A 15,958-nucleotide genomic window follows, 5' to 3' on the forward strand; every position below is an offset into this window, starting at 1 on the left:
TGCCAAATGGCTACTCTTTTAAGATGCAGGAAACCCTTTACTATGCATACAAGTGCTGTCCAACAGAAATATAATGTGAGCTACTATGTAACTTTAGAGTCTCCCTCTCTCACCCAGGCTGGAGTATAATGGCGTGAGCTCACTGCAACCTCAGCATCCCGGGCTCAAACAATTCTCCTGCCTCAGCTTCCCAAGTAACTAGGACTACAGGCATAAGCCACCATGCCTGGCTAATTTTTGTATTTTTTGTAGAGACAGAGTTTCACCATATTGCCCAGGCTGGTCTCGAACTCCTGCACTCAAGTGATCTGCCCACCTCAGCCTCCCAAAGTGCTTGAATTATAGACATGAGCCATCACGGTCGGCCCTTATGTCATTTTAAATTTTCTAGTAGCCACATTGAAATTTTAAACAGTAGTGACATTAATATTTAACCTTATATGTTAAAAATATTATTTCCAAATATGACACTAGCTGTGTTTTCAGAACTCAGTAGCCACATTTAGCTGGTGGCTACCATATTCGAGATCATGTTGGCAGGAACCACGCAGGAATAGGGGAAGAATCTGCAGATCAAGGTGGTGAAGGGAAGGGACTCCTTCAGTGCAGGCAGAAGCATAGGTAAGGTTGAAGGGCTCAAAGTGGAAGCCAAAAGCAGACAGAACACTTCTCTGAAGGGTAAGCTCAGCAGTTGAACTGAACCTTTCCTAGCCTGGAGGCACTCTGGAGACCTATTAGGGGAGCTGGAAGAAGCCCCATCCTGCCAAGTGCCGCCTCTGCCCCTGCAGCTTCTGAAGTCGCTGTTCTTACTCTGCTGCACAGCATTGGTGAGTACACGATGCTCCTTCCTGACCAGATTCAGTGTGGGTGTGAAGACTAAGCATTTGGGGAAGTGGGTTAGCCACATCTTAATCACAGAGTTCAGGCTCTGCTCCACCTCCATACCCTATCATTGACATTATTTTGCCAGGACATTATTTTGCCAGGTAAACTGACCTCCTGTCTCAGAGGAGCTGATCAAAACCGAGTGGTTAGGCCCACAGACTTCTGAGTTAGGAAAGCACAGGCTATGACCACACTCTGTAGCGTGACTCACTCAGAAAGTCCTCCTCCAGCCTGACCTGGTCTCTGACCTTAGATAATGCCAGAGCTTTTCAAGAACTTTTAATAAAGGAAACCAGGCAAGTTCAGAGACTTGCAGCCTTTTCATGAAACAGTACCTGTTGTCTGTTCCAAACTGGTTTGGCTATGAACTCTGAGCTTCCAACAAAGTTCCTGACTCTTACTTCTTATCACCTCCTGTAGTCTCTACTCGCTTTTTCTCTCCCTGCATGGGAGATGGGGGGTAGAGGGCTAGATGCAGAGGGGCCAGTACACGTGACCTGACTAGAAGATGATACTGCTGCTGGTATTTGCTGATCTGCAGAGCCGGGTCAGGCCTCTCTCCCCACTCCCATGGGGAATTATAACAATCCTGGTCTACTCCCAGGGGCCACCCAAGCTTTCGCACACAGAAGTGGGACACTTACCAATGGGATACTTGTGCTTATCTGTGTCAATCCCGGCATACACCACTCCACCAAATAGGTCGTTCAAGATGGCTGCCAGGGCCTCGGCATTCAGCATCCCATGCAGAGCACCAACAAACACCGTTCTGCTGGGGTCAAGCCTCTGAGATGGGCTCCGGACAAAGTTACTGTCTGCTAATACCCAGGGGATCACCTGCACCTGAAAACCACCCAAAAGTGTATCAGCCCTGGCAGAGAACCACAGATAGAGAGGTGCTTGCATGGCAAGGTGCATGCTCTGGAGATACTGAAGCTGGCTGCTAAGGCCCTTTCAGGGGTGAAAAGGCGTTGTTGCCCAGTCTCAGGCACACAGCCATCCAATCCAGTAAACCACCCTTACTCCACCCCAACTGGAGTTGAATTTTACTGAGTCCGTGTGTCCAGAATGGTAGAAGTGGACACAGTACTTACTCATGCTGGCGAGTAAGCAAAAATATACCAAAAGAGCCCAGCATTCTATTTCAACCTCCAACTGTGTGATTCCAACAAAGGGCTGTGGACACTGATGAAAAGAGCAGAATCTGAAGTCCTCAAGAAAGGAAGGACTCAGAGTATTTAAAGGCTAGGATCCTGAAGGACAGAGGGGTGAGAGTGCTTATGATATTTGTATGAGATGGTTACTAGCCCCAACCTAGGCTTCAGAGGGTTTGTAGCCAGAGCAGTGGAAATGACTGGAGACAGGTCGGGTAGAAAGTCACATACAAGATCCCTGGAGTCTTAGAGGGCTGGGGCTGACCATGTCCTTTGCCTCTAAATCTCCTGAACGTGGAACAAAACCTGGTAGAGCAGGAAGAAGACTCCAGAATGAAGTAAAGATCTAAAAATATGTCTTGAAGCAAGAGGAGATCTGAGGCAGAAACCAGCAAGGAGGAAAAACAGTAGTTTCTAAGGACAGGTGATTAAAACCTAGACAAGGCTGGTGGCAATGAACAGAGAACAGGCCAAGATCAAGGAGATTCTTCAAGAGAAGAGTCTGCAGTAACTCAGACTGCATTAGCAGGATGGGCAAGCAAGGAAGAATCAGGCCTGGTGGGTGTTGGGCCTACACCGTCTTGGGATGAGAGGACCTGGCAGAAGTTACAAGGGAAGCCAATTTCACTGTAAGATGAAAAAGCCCATTTTGTCCACAAAAGAGTTTGGGATTACAGAAAATCCCAAACGGGAGTCTCACAGGAAGGTGGTGCTCAGGTAGGACATGAGGCTAGAAAGGTAAATCTGGGTCTAAAGTTGAGAGGAGCCACAAAAGTGAGTCATTTAACTGAAGTGGAAAAGAAGGTAGGAGGGAGTCAAAGACTGACTATATTGGTGCTGGCAGGGAGGGGAACACAAAGGAAAAGTAAAAGAGAGGAAAGAGAACTGAATCAGCCTAAACCAATGAATCAAAGCACGATTAAATCCCTATAAGGTGATGAGGAGGAAGTGGGAGACAGGATGGTGTCAACAGGGGCACTGAGGAAGGGGAGGGGCTCTGTGATATGCATATGGCCATCTCTGGTTGTGAAAGCAGGAGGGGAGGAAGGAGGAGCATGTTAAGTAAGTCCTAGAACATACTAACATACTTGTGGGATGACTGCACAAGCTCCACACAGTAAGGAAGCAGAGAAGATAGGGAAGCTGTGGGTCACTGTGGGAAACTGGAAGATGAGCCTGCCCTCTCACTCAAGCAGAACAAGAGCCAGCTTTGTTACATGGATTTATTTTAAATCTAATGTGATCATCCCAATAAAATAGGCATTTACCATCTTACCCTATAGATTTTTTTAGATAAACTTTAAGGTTCACAGTAAATCTGAGCAGAAAGTACAGGGATTTTCCAAATACTCTCTGCTCCCACACGTGTGTGACTTCCCCACTATCAGGATCCTGCATGAGAGTGGAACATTTGTTAGCACTGGTGCAGCTACACTGATACATCACCACCACCCAAAACCATGGTTTACATCAGGGTTCACTCTTGGTGTTTGTTTTACATTCTATGGTTTGCACCAAAGTATAATGACATGTATCTACCATATACAGAATAGTTTCACTGCCCTAAAAATCCTCTGTGCTATGCCCATTCATCCCTTCCTGCTAAACCCCTGGCAGCTACTGATCTTTTTACAAAAATAGGCATTTTAGTTTCCCATTTTATAGAAGAGGAAACAAAGTGTTAGAGATATTCAATATGTAGTTCAGTCTCACAAAAGCTGTGTACTCGCAAATCAGATTTTACCACCACACTGATTCCTGAACTCAAAACTTGCTCTGACAAGTGGTTTTCAAACACCATCCACTAGAACCACTAGGGGATCTTTGCTCAGTTGGAGATTCCTAAATTCCACCCAGAATGATCCAGTAGATCTGGAATAAGGCCCAAGAATCTGCAATGAGATCCCCAGGTGAGATAAACTCCACGTTAGAGACCCATGATGCCAACGACACACAAGGCTGATATTAGAAAAGGCACAGGAAGAGAAAATCTTATGGGGAATCACCACAAAACTAAAGCCCTGAATGAGAATGAAGAAGTGACCCACAGGTGGGTGTGGGCTGAAGAGAAATTCATCCCCACAGACTAGGAAGTCAGAAGGCACAGAAAGAGCAGAACCAGGGAAAAACAGCTGTAGGTTTATCAGTTAAATCAAGTAGAGAAGTTTGCTATTCTCAATTTCATTTCTAAGACAAAAGGTTTAAAACCAAAGTGTTGGCTACAAGAAAGAAGAGTAGAATAAAGGCTGGGAGACAGTCTGATCACCTTGGTCAGGCACACGCATGTGTGCATGCACACACAACCCATTAAGGCTCAAAGGTTTCTTCTTTTTTTTATGTAATTGAGAGGATATTGCTATATTTATTGTGAGACAATAAGCCTTCTCGCTTCAGCAGGAATACTTGTCTGCAGCCTGCCTAGCCACCTACCCCAAGAAAATCCAGTGCCTCAATATGCCAAGAACCTTGATCCAGAAAGGACATCATGCTAACTCACCTCCTTGCAGCGCATCCTTCGGCTGGACATCTTGAAATAATATTCACTCAGACCATCTGGGCTCAGCGGGTCATGAGAGCAAGCCTGAAGCAAGGCTCGGACAGACTTCTCTAGTTCGAACACCAGATACACATACCCTATTCCCAATGACAGGAAAAAAAATCACATTACTATCCCACTCCTCAGCCTTGGCTTTGTGGCAGGGAGTTTCTTCCAAGAAAGAAGGCCTTGTGTATAAGATACGTTTTTGTTTTACTCCTGAAAAGTCTTGTTGAGTCGAAGCATTTGCTGTGCAGATGCCCAGGGTTGTGGGCATCCCTCCCACCCTGGGTAAAGGAAAGGATTGGCAAGCTGGGACAGAGGATCCCACCATTACCAAGCTCTCTATCCCAGAATACACAGCATGTTCAGGTCAGCAGAGCCAAGCCTTCCTAGGGCAGGAAGGATGGCAGGTATTGCTTTAAACACCTACTTAAACCATTGGTTCAGTTCAATGAAGATGGGGCAGGGTGAAAATAGCACCTGCTCCTTTCTACAGGGAAGGGATCTCATTTCAGACCAGTGAGGAATCAGATGCTTGGTCCTCATTCCTGCCAACTCCAAAGGGACTTCAGAATTAGGTCAGGCAACAACGTAACTGGGCAGGACAGGCAGGCAAGGGAAAGCTTTTCAAACGCCTTATTTTGAGAGGAAAGGTGCTCCTAGGGTTCAGGTTTAGAGAGAAGCGTACAAGGAAGGGGTTTCAGATGCAGCTCCCACTGCTGTGTAAGTCTGGACAGACGGAACATTAGTTCAGAAGAAACAGAGGGACTTGTTAGGTTGAAGAAAAGAGCTGACAGCTGACAGGTCTGTGCCCTAGAGTGCCCACCATGTTGCCAGCATGCAGCTGTGACATCCCAGCACCCCTAGGTGCAGTTATGTACTAAGGAAGGGAAAAAAAAGCTCCTACCATGTCTTTATTACCTTTAGGCATATTACCTTTGGGAGGACACCGGGGGTGCTTGCCATCCTTACCAGGCCACTCCACACTCAAAGAGCCAAAAACACGGAAGGTGTTAATTAATCCAGCTGCAAAGAGACAGAAAAGAATGGCAGAAGCTGAGGAACCATCCTCCTCAGTAAAGACATAAACACAGAATCACCAGCATTCTCCTTCCTGGCTCATCCCCCATGACAAACAACTCAGGAATGAATGCTGATCTCCAGTGACAAGTGTAAGCTCCAGAGAGGAGCACTATGGCGATCTATGAAATGCACCTCTCCTCTCAGACGCTCATGTAATAGTGTACTTTGAGTTCTCAGTCAGAGATTCAGCCCCTGGCCTCATTCCAAGTTTCATGCTCCTGAAAGACATGCCCCACCCTTCAACTCTTGAAGCAGAAAGTCTTAAAGACAGCTCACCTTCTGTAATATCCCAAGGAACACCTCCTAGAAACACCTTGCAAGAGTAGATGGGGTTCTTATAGTTCCGGGGAGGAAGCTGGCCACTCCAGGTACAGGTGGCTTCATTCACAGCTTTGGTAGAAGACAAAGAGGGAAACAGGGAAGGGTTAGAGAATCAACAAAGTCACCGCCCTTCCCTAAGGTGAACTTGTCCCGCAAGAACCTGTTGGCTGGGCGCAGTGGATCATGCCTGTAATCCCAGCACTTTGGGAGGCCAAGGTGGGCGGATCACTTGAGGTCGGGAGTTCGAGACCACCCTGGCCAATATGGTGAAACCCCATCTCTACTAAAAGTACAAAAAAATTAGCTGGGCGTGGTGGCTCGTGCCTGTAGTCCCAGCTACTTGGGAGGCTGAGGCAGGAAAATTGCTTGAACCCAGGAGGCGGAGGTTATAGTGAGCTGAGATCATGCCACTTCACTCCAGCCTGGGTGACAGAGCAAGACTCTGTCTCAAAAAACTCACTGGCTACAGTCCTTGCCCAGATGCCTGAAAGAATATCCATGATTATTCTGAAAAGCAAGAAACCTATGTCTCACCAATCCACTCAATCAAGTATGATAATCCTATTTCGCTAATTCTGTCCTCACTAAAATTGAAAGGAATACCAAACCAGATGTTTAGGGTAAAAATTCATACCCCATGTTATTTTAAAACATACAACTAATATGCTAACCACAAAGCAGTTTTATCTTGTTACTGCTTACAGTACTAATTCATAATCACTTGAAAGTAAACAGAGCAATACAACATCCTACAGGCTTACTGGTACAAATGGGCCTTCTCCCCAGTGTTCAAATGATAAACATTCTATTCTGTTTTCCTGTCTTGGCTCTGAATTCAATTACAGAAGTTAGGACACTGCCAATAAAAACCAGCATTAGCAACCCAGTAAGACAAGAGTATCACAACTGTTCCAAGCCAGACTCATCTTTATAGCACCCAAACAGACAATGGGCCTTCCTTGATGCCAACATGGTAAGGTAATGAATTAGCCCTGAACCCCTAAGCTTTCTATTTATGTCAACCATAAGTTTGTCCAACCTATTGTAACGTTTCTCTGACTCAAAGGCCACATTAAGAAACCCTTCTTGGCTGGGTGTGGTGGCTCACACCCATAATCCCAGCACTTTGGGAGGCCAAGACAGGATTATCACTTAAATCCAGGAACTGGAAGACCAGCCTGGGCAACAAACTGAGACCCTGTCTCCACACACAAATTTTTTAATTAGCCAGGTACAGGAGTGTGCACCTGTAGATCCAGATACCCAGGCAGATCCCTTGAGCCCAGCAATTTGAGGCTACAGTGAGCTATAATTTCACCACTGCACTCTAGCCTGGGTGAGAGAGAGACCTTGTCGCTTTTTTTTTTTTTTTTTTTAAGACAGGGTTTCACCATGTTGGTCAGGCTGGTCTTAAACTCCCGACCTCGGGTGATCCGCCCGCCTTGGCCTCCAAAGTGCTTGGATTACAGGCGTGAGCCACTACGCCCGGCCAACCTTGTCTCTTAAAAACAAACAAAAACCCCTACTTGCTGAATAGGTTAGGAACTATCTTCTGTTTGCCCCTATTTCTAGAGGATGGTTCTTGGTGACCAGAAGTTTTTTATCAGTTTAGCTTTTTATCAGTTTTCAATCCTGTCCCCACTGTACCTTTCCAAATCAGAAACTGACCTTAGTGGGGACTTGCTAGTTCTTGTCCATTTATTTCACCCTCCTCTTTCAGCAAAGAGGCAGACAACCAATGGAAGGAACTATCATTTTCATTCAGGACAAAGATATGGAAGGATATTTCCTAAAAGAAACAGGCCCCAGCATGTTGCTACACAGCAAGAAATTGGGCAATGTCACTAATCTTTGATGACAAAAACAAAAAATAATGGTCTCCTCCAAAAGCATGGTAATGTGATTTCATAGGAAAACAATGGTACCAGAGAAAGCACAAAGATCAGCTGCCAAAATCATTAGGTGAACAGGGCAGTAGCACTATCAGAGGAGAATGAGATCCAGCCCAACTCTGAACAGACAGACAGAGACACTGAAGCCTATGGAAACAAATGGAATGGAGAAACTAACATTAACTTAGTCATCAAATTCAGGACCTCAGAAGAGCCAGTGGTTAATGAACAACTCCCTGAAGCATTAGCAGACAAAGATGAAAAACAAATTTAATACATATTTAAGATGATTTGTTTTTTAAACCTTTTTAAATATATGGAGATGGGTCTCGCTATGTTTCCCAGGCTGGGCAACTCCTGGGCTCAAGCCATCCTGCTGCCTCTGCTTAAGTGCTGAGCCACCCAGGCCAGCCTAAGATAATTTAAATGTCAGAACCTTAAGGATTCCTGAGACCAGTACATCTGGTGACATCCCTTACCTTAGAGGTTGACAAATAGACCCCTCCCTCCCCAGTGTATCCCTGAGTGTACCAATCAGAAAGCCTCAAGGAAGACAGCTCCAGCATGACTTGTGTCTGACTGTCTTTGAATTAGAACAGGGAGAGGGTGGACAAAATTCTGGACATCCCTTCCAGAGTTTCTCTTGAGGACATCCACCCGTGGAAGAGGTAAAAGCAAGAGTAGCATACAGCCAGTCTCCATGGAAGGGCACGAGTGGGAGGCAGAGCCAGCCTCTTATGCTGTGGCACATGCGTGTGCCAGATTATCTGCTTCTTTCCTCTCCACTCAGCCTCAAGAAATTCCTGAGTTTGTTCCCATCAGTACTTACTCCACAGAAATATAATTATTTGCAGATCTGGGGACTTCACCATGCAACCAAGCCTCCTCTAGAAGGTTCACACGCATGTGAACTAAGGTCACTTCCTCTCTGCTCCCAGAATGAGGCCTCAGGCCCCACACATGCTCAAGGCACACTCACCTGCAGCTTGTCGGTGCAGCCTGGCCTCTCTCTCTATGCTGAAGGGGTCTTTGGGAGCTTCAAGGAGGTCCCAGGATGGCCACACAGAAGCTCCTGGCCATCGCTTTGAAGCACTGGTTGGGGAGGGAGTGACTGCAGCAAGAGCAGCTTGCTCTTGGTCCATCCGAGACCCTACCCCCATCTTTAAAGGGTCTCTGGGACCACCCCCTGTCAGAGACAGGAAGGGCAGAGGTGGGGAAATGCGAAGGCTTGACTAGGGGAGGAAAAAGGAAGATAGGGTTTTAAAGGATAGTTTCGTTATAAAGTAATAATCACATTATAGAAATTATTAAAAATACCCAAGACATTTAGCATTTGATATGTACTCTTTTAGACTTTCTTCCTGAGCAATTTTGATTAGTTGTAGTTATACTATAATTTAAACAAATTCTCCTTTTCTCCTCATTCAACCTTTTTTTCCGTATTTCCAATCTTTATAACCATTTAAAATGCATTTATCATATTCTATTTAGGGAACAAGGTACATCTCACTGACCCATACTCCTCCTGTTACATATATACTTTCCAAGTTTTCAGAACCATAAATAAAAATTAAGATGCACCTTCTTAATATTTTGTGTTTTCTTTGGTCAGATTTCTAGAAAGTCAAATGCCAAAAGTGCTATCTATGAGGGCTCTGTGTTATATCATAAATGTATCAGAATACTATAAGCTTGTGTCAAAGCTTTAAAAATTCTAATTTACATGTGTGAAATGATACATTATTAAAATAACTCGTTGACAGAATATTTTAAAATGCCCAAATATTAATCAGTCATGAGATAAATTTCCAAGACTGAGTCCAATCTAAGTAACACAGACCTCCAGCACTGTATCTGACCCCATTTTACAGAAGAGGTAACTGCAGCCCAGAGAAGCAAAGGGACCCACTTGTGACTGCCCTTTTAGAAATGCAGCCCAAACAGATAAAACCAGTGGGCAGGCAGTGAGAACACCAACGCCAACTTCCATATTCTAGGACAGGCTGACAGGCAATCACAACCCATGTTGCCAGTCCTGGGTATGGGAAGAGAAGAGAGTGAGAAAATAAGCCATTCTATTCACTGCACATTCAGCTCAGGGTATGTGGCAACAAAAATGCTTACCAGGCATCTGAAACTGTATTCTTATTTTGGGGTAATTTCTCACTGCCAATCCCACCTGTATTTACTTTTACTATCCCCTATCTATATTATCTGTACTACTTCATCTATAATATCCTCTACCTATTCTAATCCATTTGCCAACTCTACTTAGCATGAAGGCCACACACATCATACATGGCTATAGGTAAGGAACATGAAATGCAAAAATTAAGGCAATATTTCATAGATTCATCATGGCATAAATTGAAAGCTGGCATGGGTCAGTGGAAAAAATATAGAAGCTACACTCAGTCAGATCTGAATTAAAATCCTACCTCTGCTAAGTACTTAAAAAATTTTAAGTTATTACTTAATTTTGAGATATCATACATCAAAGTACATAAATGACACTGTTAAAGGCTAAAGAAAGTACCTCATGTAGGTAAAGAAACAGAACACTGCGAGGGCCCTCAAATTTACTTTTAAGTGTTTTTCAGTACTCTTGGAATAACTAGTAAAATCAAAGTCCTGAGCTCAGGTCCTAAAATGTATTGCTCGATGGGTCTTCAAAGCATTCTTTATCCTGTTAAGGACGAGAAACTCTACAACTGTCCACAATGAGCTCCTCTCCTCCCCTCATCCCACCTCCCAGCCTACATTCCAGGGGACAGGCATCCCACAGATATTGTGCCCTTCTTCCCCTTGGAGACGCACAGGCAACTCCACCAACAACCCCTCTTTCCCAAATGAGTTACATACAATCAAATCTGAGAGATGATCTGATCCAGAGCTGAAGCCACTGGTGTCTGAGTCAGAGGGACTGCTAGATCGAGAGTCCAGGATAGGCCGGGTGTCCAGGCGTGATCCTCTGACAGAGGGTGCTGGAAACTTGTCCAAGTCAGACCCAAGGGGATCCAGAGGCAGGAAGCTCAAGGGGGGTTTTCCTAGGACATTTCCCAGTGGGTTATGCAGCATGCTCAGTACTAGGAGGACAAAAAAGGAAACCTCATGACCTCTTAGTTTTCTTTGCAGCTAACGGCCTCTTTCTTTTCCCACAGCCACCCAACAAGAGACACCAAAGGCAAGACCACTAAAAGCATGCCAACAAAACAGAATATAACGAACAGATATGTATCTGGCTCTGAGATGTGGCCACAAGGGACTGTTAGAGGAAGTTACAGGCTGACTGAAGACCAGAGTTCCTGCTATTACAGTAGCAGCAAAACTGCTGGGTTCTGCTACACAGGCTTAAAGGTCAATGCCAGCATTTGGGAAACTGTCACTGGGAACCCTGGTCACGGCTATTAATACCTGAATACACCTAGAGCACAGTTAAAAATCCCAAACCATACTTCATCTTTACTCCCTGTCAATTTGTTTATTAGAAGAATTCCCCTTTCTGATGCTATATAGCTAAAATATAGAATTTCAGGCCACATCCCAAAAATTTGGTATAGCATACCACCTCATGTGAGAGGTTCACTTATAGAAACTTCTAGCATATGCAGATTCCCTTCTATGCACCCTCGAACTTGAAATGTTTAGGATGGAAGCAGAATGACGTGGTTAAGCCCATTCTTTGAGTTAAGGCAAACTTGGGATGAAATCCTGTGTCTGACACCAGTTGTATATGGCTATGAGCTCCAGGAAGCTCACTTAGCTTCCCTGATCCTCCATTTTCTCACTGGCATCTAGGGTGGAGTACCAACTATTTCATAACATTGTTAGGACAGTTCGATAATTAGACAGCAGATGGAAAGAGCTCACCAGAGTAGCACCCAGCACACAATAAATATTTAAATATGAAACATAAAAAAACAGCAACATTTTCCACACTTGGCCTTGGGGAACCTAAGGCAAAGCACATCCTCCATCCATGAGGATGAGGAACAAGAGGGCTGTGCCATGGAGCTATGTGCTAAATCAAGGGAAGAAGCCTTAATTTAATGTTTTGTTTTTTTTTCCCATCTGAAAAATGAGAACATTCACCTCAAAATGGCTGAGGTAAAACCAAAATAATATGTGTAAATGCTCAGTAACTACCTATGATTGGTCCCACTACAGCCCTGACTAGCAATGAAATTAAACAGGTCACCCAGAGCTGGTATTCTCCCAGGCCTCTAAGTCAGTCTGAATGCTCTGGAAATGGAGTCCCAAGAAGCAGGAATAAATCTCTCAAGCCTGAAATCAAAGTGAATGCATGCTTTCAGGGTGCAAGACACACATGCCATTGATGAACCATATGCACAAGATCCCAAACGTGTGTTAATATGGGACCAGAGCAGTCCACTCTCCTTTAGTATATGACCTCCCCTTTTGGATAAGATATGGTAAGCGCATCCTTAACATTTAACGCAGGGTAGATATATTTATCTAGTTATTATTTTATTGTGATAAAAATATCTTTAATTTTTAAAGAGACTGTCATAATACTGTTTTCCAAAGTAGATGTACTATACCATTTTACATTCCCACCAGCAGTAATGAAAGTTTCAGTCTCTCTACAACCAGGCCAACACCTGGTTTGGTCAGTCTTTTTGTTTCTAGCTAGTCGTATATGGATGTTGTGGGATGCAGGTAGGGTAGAGCCACACCACATCCAGCAAGGAGTTAGTTTAGCATTCTGTTTTCAAGTAAACATTCCTAACTTTGAAATTGCCTTTTGAAGCAGTTTTCAAAGCTCTAGCATTTAACTGTATGCTGAAACTAAGTGTCTCAAAATGCTTGGATTCTGATAACCATTAGAAATAATCTTTGACAAACTTCTCAAATAATCATTGGGCCAGGCATGGTGGCTCACACCTGTAATCCCAGCACTTTGGGAGGCTGAGGTCGGTGTATCACCTGAGGTCAGGAGTTTGAAACCAGCCTGGCTAACATGGCGAAACCCTGTCTCTACTAAAAATACAAAAATTAGCCAGGCGTGGTGGTACACACCTATAATCCCAGCTACTCAGGAAGCTGAGGCACGAGAATTGCTTGAACCCTGAAGGCAGAGACTGCAGTGAGCCAAGATCGCACCACTGCACTCCAGCCTGGGAGACAGATCAAGACTGTTTAAAAAAAAAAAAAAATTGACAAACTCCTGCCTGAAAGAAATCCAAAAGCAAAGCCTGTAGAGTCCATGCCCTCAGAAGGCAGAATATATGAAGATTTTATTCAATGTTTCTCCCTAATGCTGCAAAGCCTGGCAAAAAGGGACTGTGAAAAATCAACAGATTATATGCATGGGTCTTAAAAGTGTTACCAATTACCTGGAGGGCCTCATCCTTTTCCATATTTCACAAAAACAAGTTAGGGTGATGAACAATGAGGTAACAATTCAAATCACAAAGAACCTTGACACCCAGGTTAAAGAGTTTTTATTTTATCTTATTGTCATCTGTTTTTTTGAGACAGGGTGTAGCTCTGTCACCCAGGCTGGAGTGCAGTGGCTCACTTCAACCTCAGTCTTCCTGGGCTCAAGTGGTCTTCCTACCTCAGCCTCCAGAATAGCTGGGACTATAGCCATGTGGTACCTACCACATCCGGCTGATTTAAAAAAATTTTTTTCATAGAGACAGGGTCTCACTATGTTGCCCAGGCTGTTCTTGAACTCCTGAGCTCAAACAATCCTCGTGCATCGGTCTCACAAAGTCCTGGGATTACGAGTGTGAACCACTGCACCCAGTTGATTTTATCTTAAGGGCAACTGAGAGACACAGAAAAGGTGGTCTGCAGAACTATTGTGGGGATAGCAAAGAAGGCTGACCAAGGGAACTAAGGAAGAGTACCAGTAGGAACCAGTGCCCAGCAGAGAGGAAAACTAAGTTGGACTTAAAGGTACCTGGATGGATTCTGGACCGATACAGAGCTATGATTTTGTTCCCTCAAGGGGGTATGAAGGAAGAAATGGGACAACAGAGTTGATAATAACAGCAACAAAGGAAATGAAGAATGGATTGTGCATTATAGGCTAAACGCAGAACAAAGTCAATAGATTGCGAACAAATAAATGGAAAACCAGAGATTTCAATAGGCTGATAGCTGTAAGAAGAACGAAGATGGCACACAAGATAAATAGAAGAGGTGGGACGGTGAAGATTAAGAGTTCTGAGGATGGCAAGGTCCAGAGTATGGAACTAGAGGTGGCTGACTTAGAATGTGTTAAATTTGAAATATTAGTTAAGTCATTCATGTCGACACTAAAGAGACCTATGGTGATAAATGGGCCTGGAGTTAAACACAGAGATTTTCAGAGACCTGGGATAATGAGTAGGCTCTACTTGGCATAGCAGCATCCTAAAGGAAAAGTCTTCAGCTAAAGAAGAAGCCAGAGGGAGCATTCACCAGTGACAAGGAGGAGGACAGTTTGTTAACCCTGGAAAAGAGAAGTTTCAAGTGGCCCAACAGAGAGCTCTGAGAGTTAAGGGAGAAACAGCATAAAGCAGTCTGCCAGAAAAAATAGTCAAGAGGGGATGCTGCCCCAAAGGCTTGTGTCTGAAAACACCAAAGATGACAAAGCATGGGCCCTGGTAACTGTCATCACCCAAGGTGTTTTTTTTTTTTTTTTTTTTTGAGACGGAGTTTCGCTCTTGTTACCCAGGCTGGAGTGCAATGGCGCGATCTCGGCTCACCGCAGCCTCCGCCTCCTGGGTTCAGGCAATTCTCCTGCCTCAGCCTCCTGAGTAGCTGGGATTACAGGCACGCGCCACCATGCCCAGCTAATTTTTTGTATTTTTAGTAGAGACGGGGTTTCACCATGCTGACCAGGATAGTCTCGATCTCTTGACCTCGTGATCCACCCGCCTCGGCCTCCCAAAGTGCTGGGATTATAGGCTTGAGCCACCGCACCCGGCCCAAGGTTTTTTTTTTTAAATGTATGTTGGATAGAGTCAAAAAAACAACATGGTAAGCACTACAGACCCCTTTTCTCATTCACATCAACTTGTATTCACTATTGTGTTGGTACATCTGTTTCACCAGCCACAAACTCATCTACCTCCACTAACTTGAAAATTCTCTAGGCCGGGCGCGGTGGCTCACGCCTATAATCCCAGCACTTTGGGAGGCCGAGGTGGGTGGATCACGAGGTCAAGAGATCGAGACCATCCTGGTCAACATGGTGAAACCCCGTCTCTACTAAAAATACAAAAATTAGCTGGGCATGGTGGCACATGCCTGTAGTCCCAGCTACCCAGGAGGCTGAGGCAGGAGAATTGCTTGAACCGAGGAGGTGGAGGTTGCAGTGAGCCGAGATCGCGCCACTGCACTCCAGCCTGGGTAACAAGAGCGAAACTCCGTCTCAAAAAAAAAAAAAAAAAAAAAAAAAAGAAAATTCTCTAGTGTGTCTAGAAGATATCATGAGGCTTTGTCAAATTCCTGTACCAAAGCTAGGAATTATCTCTGTAGTGATCCTTTAATCTGACAATAAACCTACCTAAGCAGAAAACGCGTGACAACCCACACTAGTCACTAACAAACTCTACTTCCTTAAGTGCTCGCAGTTCATGGTGGTTCATCTGTTCTACAAATCTGGACCAGGTTCAGTTAAGCTACTACCAACTTAGTGAACTTCTGGCATGCGCCAACCACTGTGTTAGAAGCATTTTAGCTAAACAGTCTTCACCAAGTCCTAAGAAGTGGATATTATTACTGCATCTTAACAAAAGGAAACCAAGACTTGGGGCAGTCAAGTTTGTAAAAGTTAACAGCTAATAAGTGACAGTGAGACTGGATTCTTTCCAAGTACCATTCACTAGCTAATTTTTTGTTTTGTATTGTTTTGTTTAATCTTTAAGACTTTACATCTGTTTGTCCTCACGTTCCTGGCACCTTTCCTTTGTCTGAATCCTTTAAGATCATAACTACAAACTAGTCATGTCACCTACCAGAAGTTCCTGCTTTAGGACCTAGAATATTCGGGTCTTAAATCTTATCTAGGGCCTTGACACCATAGGAACTCATTAGAAATGCATTCTGGGTTGCCTCGAGACCTGACT

At 44.4% G+C, this 15,958-nt stretch overlaps 1 protein-coding gene across 7 annotated transcripts in view; it reads right to left on the reverse strand.

Moving 5' to 3' along the window:
• CPEB1 (cytoplasmic polyadenylation element binding protein 1) overlaps positions 1 to 15,958 on the reverse strand; it is a 116,857-nt gene that overhangs the window by 4,073 nt on the left and 96,826 nt on the right. For 5 of the 7 annotated variants that reach the window (XM_032264807.1, XM_032264810.1, XM_032264805.1 and 2 more), the window contains 6 exons: positions 10,737 to 10,960; positions 8,854 to 9,106; positions 5,938 to 6,051; positions 5,515 to 5,604; positions 4,537 to 4,673; positions 1,530 to 1,728 (listed from right to left, as the gene is read on the reverse strand). In XM_032264807.1, coding sequence (XP_032120698.1) covers positions 1,530 to 1,728; positions 4,537 to 4,673; positions 5,515 to 5,604; positions 5,938 to 6,051; positions 8,854 to 9,106; positions 10,737 to 10,960 — 1,017 coding nt within the window. Of the gene's footprint in view, positions 1 to 1,529; positions 1,729 to 4,536; positions 4,674 to 5,499; positions 5,605 to 5,937; positions 6,052 to 8,853; positions 9,107 to 10,736; positions 10,961 to 15,958 lie in introns of all 7 variants that reach the window. The other 2 variants (XM_032264804.1, XM_032264806.1) reach the window with 1 other exon arrangement.

Source organism: Sapajus apella, unplaced genomic scaffold (genome assembly GCF_009761245.1).
Source record: "Sapajus apella isolate SASKATOON/1434 unplaced genomic scaffold, GSC_monkey_1.0 scaffold147, whole genome shotgun sequence".
In the NCBI taxonomy this organism is placed as follows: Eukaryota; Metazoa; Chordata; class Mammalia; order Primates; family Cebidae; genus Sapajus; species Sapajus apella.